Source organism: Anolis sagrei, chromosome 1, assembly GCF_037176765.1.
Source record: "Anolis sagrei isolate rAnoSag1 chromosome 1, rAnoSag1.mat, whole genome shotgun sequence".
NCBI classification, from domain to species: domain Eukaryota; kingdom Metazoa; phylum Chordata; class Lepidosauria; order Squamata; family Dactyloidae; genus Anolis; species Anolis sagrei.
This window is the reverse complement of record NC_090021.1, coordinates 110,943,897-110,954,533: the sequence shown is the minus strand read 5'-3', so window position 1 is coordinate 110,954,533 and position 10,637 is coordinate 110,943,897. Positions and strand designations below refer to the sequence as shown.

Below are 10,637 nucleotides of genomic sequence, written 5' to 3'. Positions count from 1 at the left end.
GCAACGTCCTTGCAGATGGCCAATTCTATCACATCAGAAGCGACTTGCAGTTTCTCAAGTTGCTTCTGACACGAAGAAAAAAAATACCCCCTCACCCCTAAATCTTATTGAACTGCCAATAAGGTCTTAACTGTCTTCTATCACAAGGGTACAACTGAGACACCATAGCAGTGTTGCACACTTGTGAAAATTTATTTGTTACAATGTGATAAAAATGAACTTTTTTTGGTATAGGTGTATGTAAAAGCACACAATATATGAGCATTGTTTTAATAGACCTCAGCATCTAACACAGTTTCAAGGCTTTGGTTTGTTGGTATTCGGTTTTATATTAAACCATCGCACAGTGCAAGAGGCAAAACCCCACTATAAAACTATCCTCACAAAGCAGTCCTCAGGGCAACTAATCTCACAGTCATATTATGGCTAGGTAACCTTGTGGCAAGTTTCCTCGAAAAAGTGCCATCTTTGAGGTCAAGTCAACATTTTCATAGACTCCACACAGGCAATGGCAGTTTTGACAGTGTTATTCTACAAATGAACGTGCCACAAACAACAAAAATCAAAGTTGGAGGGAAATACATAACAAAAAAACACTGCATCACAAAGTGTATTATAAAAATAAATTATGTAGGAAACTTCAAACAAAAATCAAGCAGGTGCCAATGAATTCAGAGTTAGAGCAAAACTGGCACAGAAGATGTAATTCCTTTTCCATCTCGTTTTTAAAAAATCAGCAAACACATTTTTCTTTTTAAAAAAAAAAAACAAAACAAACAATTAAAATCTGCACAAAACCCCTCAGATTGTGACAGAAGAAGTAAATTCCTTCCATACATCATCAGTAGCATGGAAGAGGACAGTGGCAGAAGTGGAGCTTCGGAAATGATCCAACCAAGCAGCGCAGAGAAGGAAGTTTTTAAGTCCAGAATGGAGTGGCCAGTGTTTCATCTTGTGTTCATGCGTAACTGGTGGATAATGATGCTCTCTGAAGGAGAAAAAACATAGCAAAGCAATGGCTATTAGCAAGGGAAAACATGTAAGGCAATGAGGGCCCCACAACATAATCACTAGTATATTTACAGTACAGAAACTTCAAATGACCACTTCAAACACATGACGCAGGTTAGGGCTACCTGAATTGTGACATTTCCAAAAGACAGATTGGAATCATGCCGAGGGCAAAGGACTGCTGCCCTGGAGACTAGGACGCAGAACAATGGCTTCAAACTACAGGAAAGGAGATTCTGCCTGAACATTAGGAAGAACTTCCTAACTGTGAGAGCTATTCAGCAGTGGAACTCTCTGCCCCGGAGTGTGGTGGAGGCTCCTTCTTTGGAGGCTTTTAAACAGGTTGGATGGCCATCTGTCAGAGGTGCTTTGAATGAGATTTTTCTGCTTCTTGACAGGGGTTTGGACTGGATGGCCCAAGAGGTTTCTTCCAATTCCATGATTCTATTACCTTGGTATCTTCATTTTCAGGGAACATCCTGTGATACTTTAATAAAGGGGAAACAACTATGTCTACTTATGTGCCAAGAATCTCAATAACATACAGTACAACCTGGTTTTTCAATTGCCTGAACACAGAACATAGTGAGAAAGCCATGAGGATCAGTAGAAGATCCATGCACACTTTCTCTATCCCTAGTCAGCCCTCCCTTATACCCAGTGCAAGTCGTAAATGCACTGCAGTTGTGGCACAAGATAAAATAATGTGCTAGATTTAAAGATTTGCACTCATTCCAATGCAGTGCTTTATAAACTGGGGAGCAAAAGGCTTGTACTGCATTATAATTTAGAACAGTTTGATGTACCCATATTTACTTGAGTATAATGTGCCATCGAATAATGGGCACCTCAGTTTTGAAGCTGTGCTTTACAAAAAAAAAAAAAGGATTTGCTGGTGAATGTAATGCGAGATGGTGGAGACGGTGAAGCCATGTCCCTATGTCCAGCCTGGTAGGATGCAGGTAGTGGCCTGGAAAAGTCTGGTGGGAAGCCACACCTCACTGTCTGGCCTTCCCACCAGGCTTTTCACAGCCACCGTCTATCCCAAGCTGGGATCTCTTACCTAACAGCGCAGATCGGTTTAGCTCTGCGATTCTAATGCACCATCGAATTAATGTGCACCTGAATTTTAGTGATGCAATTTTGCCAAAGAAGGTGAGCACTAGACCCGACTAAATATGAAAATCTCTCCCACTCATTTTTGGCAGCACAATCTATAGTAGATCATAGTAAAAATAATAAATTGTGTTGTGTTTTCCTTTTTAAATATTAACTGTTCTAGATATTTCCCACTAGATGGCACTGCTCTTGCTTGACTCAAAGCTGACCAGAGCAGCATCTGTATGCACAATCTGTTGTATGACCTGTTGACATTCACACACACACAAAAAATCTGAACAGTGTGTATGTGAATGTATATTACACTTTTCTCCATATATGTGTGTGTGAATGTACACGCATACTGATAAACACACACATTTACGCACGCACACACACACACATATGGGAAAACTATAATTTATACCCTTTCTCTTTACAGCTAATAAAACAGGCTGCCTTTGGGACAAAGTTGTTTGATATCCAAATGGCAACTCTCATAAAGTATAACCCTGAATGTAAAATATTTTCAACAGTCTGTCTGAATCCAAGTATGACTAAGGCACACTGAGTGAATAAAATTTTCTTTAAAATTTAGAAGAGTCCAAAAAACACGGCCAAGATGCCTTGGTTAGGCTGATCAAAAGGCACACAATTACCTTTCAGAGCTCACAGCCTTTCATCAAATGCTAAATGTTGCAAAGGAATAAAGAGGATGAAGGTGGGGGCCATAGACGGGCAACATTTATGAGATGTTAAATCTGAGTTCTAAAGATGGTGCCAAGATGTTAACAATCTTCAGCTTTACTATCCCAGCAAAGATGCAGCTTTGTAGCCTCCTTTTGTCACGGCTCTTCCACTAAAATGACTTTTAACACCCATGCCTTATTAAGAACCTGAGACCTTGAAAAACTTTTAGTTGGCCTAATAATGGTATAACCATGATATGTTTTTTGAAGACCATGGCTATATTTTGCTGTGTTGCCAACATGGCTACCTCTGGATTGATATTTTTAAATTCAACTGACCTGTGTTTGCTTAAAGTGGTAACTATGGAACCCCGTGCAAAAAACGCAATTCTGAACAGCGGTTTCTCTGTACCCAAGTAACATCTTTGTCTTACAAGAGCCCTAGCAAAATGTATCATTTATATATGTGTCCCCAAACCTAAACACACACAGAAAGAGAGTTTGAAATAAAATCAGCTTCTTAAAAATTGCACCATATTATTTGCTCATATTCCTCTAAAACAGGCATGGGCAAACTTTGGCCCTCCAGGTGTTTTGGACTTTAACTCCCACAATTCCTAACATCCAATAGGCTGTTAGGAATTGTGGAAATTGTAGTCCAAAACACCTGGAGGGCCAAAGTTTGTCCATATATGTTCTAAAATCTCAGTCACAATTAAATGAATTAAACTTGTTTAGGAAAGAAAGATATGGTCCTCAATGAAAATAAGCCCCATAAGATGTTTCACTGCTTGCAGATGACAGCACCCATCAAGCTCACAATTTTCAGCAGCTGATCTGCAATGAAAGCATGTAAGTGGTCTTTAAAACCAACTTAACTACAGCAGTCTGTGAAGCCAGTTAAAGCAAAGGAATGTGTTAGTTTACAAAATGTTGCAATGCAAGTGTAGTGTCTGTACATTGCAATCAATGCAACCTCTGCTATACTTGAAAGGGCACCAAAGCAGGAAGCACTCTATTTTATTTACCATACTACCTCCCAGTAGCTGCAACAATGGACTATATAGCTGCAATAACAGAATAGGGAGAATTCATTGGGCATTCAATGAACATTTAAATACATGCAAGAATACCAGCACCTAGAAAATATATCTTTATATTTATGAAAAAGTCTCACAAGCAGATGCTTAGCTTCCTACCTCCAGTGGATGCAGTCTCTTCTAAAAATTAAACAACACAATCCTTTCCCCTGAAACCAGGAAAATATTTTTGCCCTCTTACAAAACAAATTGTATCCTTGAGCCAGATTCAAATAACAGAAAATGGAGATTATGAGTAAATGTTCTTTGAGTCTCGTGGAGAGAAAAAGAGGGGCATTAATAATGATGATTATGATGATGATTGATGATGTTACAGAAATGAAAAAGTTACAGAAAATGAACAGGTCGAACTAGTCTGGGACTTCCAAATTCAGACTGACAGAGTTTTGGAGCACAATACTCCTGACTTCACGATTGTGGAAAAAAACAAAGTATGGATCGTCAATGTTGCAATCCCAGGTGTCAGCAGAAGTGACGAGAAACAACTGGAAACACATGATATAAGGATTTAAAGATAGAACTACAAAGACTATGGCACAAGCCAGTAAATGGGGTCTCAGTCGTGATTGGCACACTGGGAGCAGTGCCTAAAGACCTTGGTCTGCGCTTAAACACAGTCAGAGCTGAAATCTTTCAGCTGCAAAAGGCCACCCTGCTTGGATCTGAATGCATTATTCACCAATGCACCACACAGTCCTAGACACTTGGGAAGTGACCAACGTGTAATCAAATACAAAAGCCAGCATAGTGATCTTGTTTGCTGTGTACTAATCATGTTGTGCATCAAATAATAATAATAATAATAATAATAATAATAATAATAATAATAATTTGGAAGAGCACCCAGAATGTGGAGTGAATTACCTTGGAAGGTGGCAGATTGTCTTTTATTGGAGGTTTTCAAACAGATTTTGGATAGGTGTTTATCAGCATTAGTATATGTAGCTGTGGATTTGTGCATTGGCAAGGGTTGGACTAAGAAGACTCCTGGGGAGCCCAACAGCCCGAAGTTTCGATTACCCTACCAGCAGTTTACTGCAGATACACAGCTGCAACAAACATCTCTGTTTCTATAGTCGTCCCTTACTATCCCAAAAAATCTAGACAAAGGACAGGGAAGAAAAATTGGATAGGTATAACACAATGTAAAAAAAATGAGTTTCATTCTGAGAATCTTGATTAACTGAGGTATATCTGTATTAGCACTTTTCTAATTATGTGGATAAACTCAAATTTCTGGATTCTATCACCTGAAATAGAAGTGGATGATGAAACAGATAGAAGTGAACTGTTTTCCACCTTCCATGGACTGGACTGATGGAGATGGTCATGCATGCCAAATCTCTTAGTGGTTGCACTAACAAAAAGAGCCCAAACATACAGCAACATTATCTGGGCTACTTTTCATACAGAAGCATTCGCTTGTGTGATTGAACGAGAACGAGCAGCTATTGCAGTCCTTTGTTCCATACCACATCTTTACCACAGAAGTAGAAAAGGAGAAGCATTGTGAAGCTAAGTGCTGGGAAAGCGAAAGAGAGTGAACACAAAGGTGTTGTTAAAGGTGTTCCTATGAGAGAGAAAGGGAATGGGAAAACTCAGAGGGGAAAAAAAAAACAGATTATTGTATACTGCTGGAGAAAACCAACATCCAGATAAGTTAATACAATACTTATTAATTGGCTTGCTACTGGCAGACAGGGTGTTAGAATAGTTGCTTCTCTAAACATTTTCCAGAGCTATCATTTCTGTGGAGAAGCAGAAGTGATTTCAGCCTTTTCTTCCTATCATAGCACTAGCATTATTGTGTGGCTGAAAAAAATGTGACTGCTATAGTGAATTCTACAATTTTTTTCTGCCATCAATTCCGATCTCTTGTGAGTCTGGCTTCAAAACCAATTAGTTCAAATTATACACCACCTGGAATTTAGTATGAAGTCAGTTTTCAGATTGAGGTGAACACGTTTCAATGAAAATTTTGTAGGAAGTTATGTGAAAATAAGTAAAGAGTAGGAAGAATTTTGTGGTCGGCCCATGCTATATGAAACATGGGAAACATTACTGGAATCTTAATTACAGAAGAATATTTATTTTAGCTAGTCTCAACTTCGGTTGTCCTTCAGCAGCTTTTTCTATTATAACACTAGAAAACTCATTTGGGGTTTTTCTTTAACTCTCCCTCTCAGTTTCTGAACTCTAGGTAATCCCATCAAATGAATTGAGACCAGTGGCTTCAAGAGAGAAGGAAATTCACCTTCCTTCTAAAAGAAGGCTATTTTGGGGGGCACCAAGCAAAAACCTGTATTTCCTCTCTAAAATACAGGATTTTATGGCTGTTTAGGCCCCCCTGGTGACACAGCGGGTTAAGCCACTGAGTTGCTGAACTTGCTGACCGAAAGGTTGGCAGTTCGAATTTGGGTAGTGGGGTGAGCTCCCGCTATGAGACCCAGCTTCTGCCAACCTAGCAGTTTGAAAACATGCAAATATGAGTAGATTAATAAGTAATGCTTTGGTGGGAAGGTTACAGAAGAGTGAATGCATTTGTTCATTGGGAGACTGTTTTGGAGCTATGAATCACAAAGGGCCCTGGTGGTGCACCTGAACCTGCTGACCAAAAGGTTGGCGATTTGAATCCGGGGAGCAAGGTGAGCTCCCACTGTTAGGCCCAGCTTCTGCAGTTCGAAAACATGCAAATGTGGGAAAGTAACAGTGCTCTGTGCAGTCATGCCGGCCACATGACCTTGGAGGTGTCTACGGACAATGCTGGTTCTTGGCTTAGAAATGGAGATGAGTACCAACCCCCAGAGTCTAGACTTAATGCCAGGGCAAACCTTTACTTTACCTATGGCTGTTTTGAAATGTTTTCATATACTTTCTTGAGCTTATTGTTATTGTATTGCATTTTATTCTGCTGCATTTCCTCAGCTGTTTGAATCCCACCTAGGGAAATATTATTTTTAAATAGAAATGATGACAGAAGTATATTAAGGAAATATTTTCTATTACAGTGCTTACTTGCAGCTAGCCTAGTGAGGTAAACAGAAACATCAACATAGATCTGCTGACATTTAAATTTATCTTGGCATTAGGTTGTGTGAGTCAGCATGACTGAAAGTGTCACTAAGATACCATCCAGAATTGAAAACCAGTCAGATATTTCAACCTGTAAACACTCTGCTGAAGACTAAAATCTGTTGCCCTTCCACTAAACTTTCTATTCTAATACTAGTGGTCTTTAGAAGAATGGCAGACCTCAGCATCATTTTTGGAATGAATCATTCCTCCATTCGCATTTTACCTACAGCCATTGGTGGATTGTTCTCTTTTGCTTTTATAGATGACTGCCTCAAGCTACAATCAAACTACTTTATGATAAAAGATGAAGGTAAAGGTTTCCCCTGACATTAAGTCCGACCTCAGGGGGTGGTGTTCATCTCCATTTCTAAGTCGAAGAGCCAGTGCTGTCCATAGACACCTCCAATGTCATGTAGCCAGCATGACTGCATGGAGCACTGTTACTTTCCCACATTTGCATGTTTGCGAACTGAAGAAGCTGGGCCTAACAGTGGGAGCTCACCTTGCTCCCTGGATTCAAACCACCAGTCTTTCGGTCAGCAGGTTCAGCTGCGCCACTGGGGGCCCTTTGTGATACATAGCCCCAAAACAGTCTCCCAATGAACAAATGCATTCACTCTTCTTTAGCTACTGGTTTTTTTTTTATTGGAACTGGGTGAGTGCATGTTGTTATTGCTGCTATTCATGATGTGATTTTTCTCCAGCAAGAAAAATGTTAAAAGAATCACATTCCCTTCAGCTAGGTGATATAGGTTGAGGGTGGGAGAAAGAAAATGGGAGCAGGGAAAATTAATCCTGACAAAGATTTTGCAAGCCAACGTCCTTATGCTAGATATAGGAGTCATTTTTTGACAGAAATTTCCCTCAGTGAAAATGCTCATTAACAGTCGTAGTTCTATTAGACAGACAAAAACCCAATTGCCATCAATCACATATATCCACACATTTTTTAAAGCATGCTTTTAAAAATAAAAGCAAGGCATTTCAAGGACTCATATACTGGCAGAAGAAGCAAAATCAAGGGCCCTTCCAGACAGGCCCTATATCCCAGGATCTGATCTCAGGTTTTTGGTTCATCCCAAATTATTTGGCAGTGCAGACTCCTATAATCCAGTTTAAAGCAGAAAACCTGAGATCAGATCTTGGGATATAGGGCCGGTCTGGAAGGACCCCTAGTTGATAATTTCCTGAGATCCCATCTTTGAGTTGAGGTAGACATGTGTGGAATCCTGGCTAACTCATATATTCAGAATACATTGTATTCAGTGGTGTCTCTCTAATTTTTGCCATCATTGTTTTACCCCGGTTCCACCCAGCCATACAGCTTGAACTGCATTCGTAATTTGCCTAGACCAAAAACATGAGGTTGTTTGCTACAGATTTGATGCATGGCTCTCTGATAGAACTGAGACAATTTCAAGTGGTTGTAGTAAATGTCCAGTCCAATCCTACTTGAGTAGAAAGAAAAGCTCTTCTAATTCAAAAGTCCTTGCTTCTCCAAAAAGCTGGAGGATTTAAACAGATTTTCTGTATATCTACTTTCTTCCTCAGAAAGATCACAATGAATGAATAGTGTGATCACATTCATTGCTTTCTGTAGACAGAACTAGTTCAGATGCATCAGGAGTGCTGGCTACAACAGTGTCTTGTTCAGAAGGAAAATAGGGCATGCGATTTTCAGAAAATGGAAAAGGTAGAGCCATAGCTGGACAATGTTGATCTACATGACACCTCGGTGTTAGGAGTCTCTGGACTAGGGCTGATTTTAACAATTGAGACTTTAACATAAAAGAGAAGAAAAAGGAGGATGTAGGCACATTCCATAATCAAAACATGCATGTATTAGTGAAAGTTGCAGCTTGAGGGGACAGAATTAGTATTGCAAACACTAACAAGTAATACAGATAACAAGGGGGCTTATTTCCGTGGTAGCAGTAAAACCTGCACAACATACCCCCTTGGCCATTGCCCTCTCAGCCCTTTCCTCCACCAAGAGAGGCAGAGCTACTGGCTGAAGACTTCTTCAGTTCTATTTTCATAGACTGAGTCTCGGCACGAGGCTCGAATTTGGTCTGATTTCCTGTTCCTTGGGCTGGCACTACTGGCTTCCCGGCTTTCATACCTTTAGACACAGGGATTCGGGTGGGTGTAGGTCTCTGGGATGACCCATCTTGTCCTGTCTGCAAGACAAAGAGAAGAAAAACAAGAAAAGAAAAACATCATCAGTTTGGTTTCTATTCTGCTTTTGTCAGACATCACCTGGAATATTGTGACCAGTACTGGGCACTACAATTTAAGAAAGGTATTATCAAGCTGGAACATGTCCACAGGAGGGCGAATAAACTGATCAAAGGTCAGGACACCATGCCCTTTGAGGAGTGGCTTAAAGAGATGGGGATGTTTAGCCTCAAAAGAAGAGAAGGTTGAGTGGATATCTGAAAGGATATCATAAGCAAGAGGGAGCAGGCTTGTTTGGGATTTGGAGCAATGGGTTCAAATTACAGGAAAAGAAGATTCCACTTGAACACTGAGAAGAATTTCCTTGACCGTGACAACTGTTCAGCAATGGAACTCTCTGCCTCAGAGTGTGGTGAAGCTCCTTCCTTGGAGGCTCTTAAACAGAGGCTGAATGGCCATCTGTCAGGGGTGCTGTGATTTGCTTTTTCGACATGGCAGAGAGTTGGACTGGATGGCCCATGTGGTCTCTTCCAGCTCTATGTTTATGTGATTATTTACTATGAAATGTATCCAGTATTGACATTGCACTTGATTTGTTGATGATGACCATTTTGGAGGACTGGATTCAGTGGCATATATTTAATAGGCTCAGGAGAAATGCCTCTAGAACATGGCCATATAGCCCGAAAAAACCCCACAAGAACTGAGCTTCATTGTCTGCTGATAAATTCAAGGTGTAGGTCATGACCTATAAATCCCTAAACGGCTTGGGCCGCGCCTATCTCCGCAATCGCATCTCCTTCTATGAACCGGCACGAGCTCTAAGATCTTCCGAGGAGGTCCCACTACCGTCTCAAGCGCGGTTGGTGGGGAAGAGAGAGAGGGCCTTCTCAGTAGTGGTCCCTCGCCTCTGGAACACCCTTCCAAGGGAAATAAGACAGGCCCCATCCCTCCCCTCCTTTCATAAGACCAGTTCTAACTCAGCCCTACACATTGTCGAATACGGCCTTATTCTTCTTACTAATTACCCAGATCATTCCTCTAATTGGCCCCGTACCTAATATTATTGTTGCCTACCATAGCATTGCCCTTAATTCCCAATTGCCCTAGAATTTTTGAGCTTGTACAAATCTTGGCCCGCCCTTTTAAAATTTTAAATTGCCTCGAATAGGCAGGATTATTTTAATATATGTGTGTTATGGTGACAATTTGTATGCTTATATTTTGTTTTGTCAATCTTATGGTTATGTTGTTTTTTTTACTTTGTATGTTTTGTGATGTTACGTGGGAACCGCTCTAAGTCCCCTCGGGGAGATGGAGTGGTATATAAATAAAGTTATTATTTTTATTATTATTATTATTAATGTAAGTTTTTTGGGGGAAAAATCTCTATCTATCTATCTATCTATCTATCTATCTATCTATCTATCTATCTCAAAGTATGTATGCTTGTCTCCCTGTCAGGACCATAAAGGGTATCACTAAA

At 40.2% G+C, this 10,637-nt stretch overlaps 1 protein-coding gene across 3 annotated transcripts in view; it reads right to left on the bottom strand.

Moving 5' to 3' along the window:
- Positions 1-769: 769 nt before the first annotated feature.
- The window catches only part of FILIP1 (filamin A interacting protein 1), a 96,516-nt gene continuing 86,648 nt past the window's right edge, over positions 770-10,637 (bottom strand). The window contains exons 6-7 of one of the 3 annotated variants that reach the window (XM_060752923.2): positions 8,928-9,153; positions 770-988 (exon numbers count right to left, since the gene is read on the bottom strand). In XM_060752923.2, the coding sequence (XP_060608906.2) occupies positions 8,947-9,153 (207 nt within the window). In that variant the 3' untranslated portion in view covers positions 770-988; positions 8,928-8,946. The other 2 variants (XM_060752924.2, XM_067467773.1) reach the window with 2 other exon arrangements.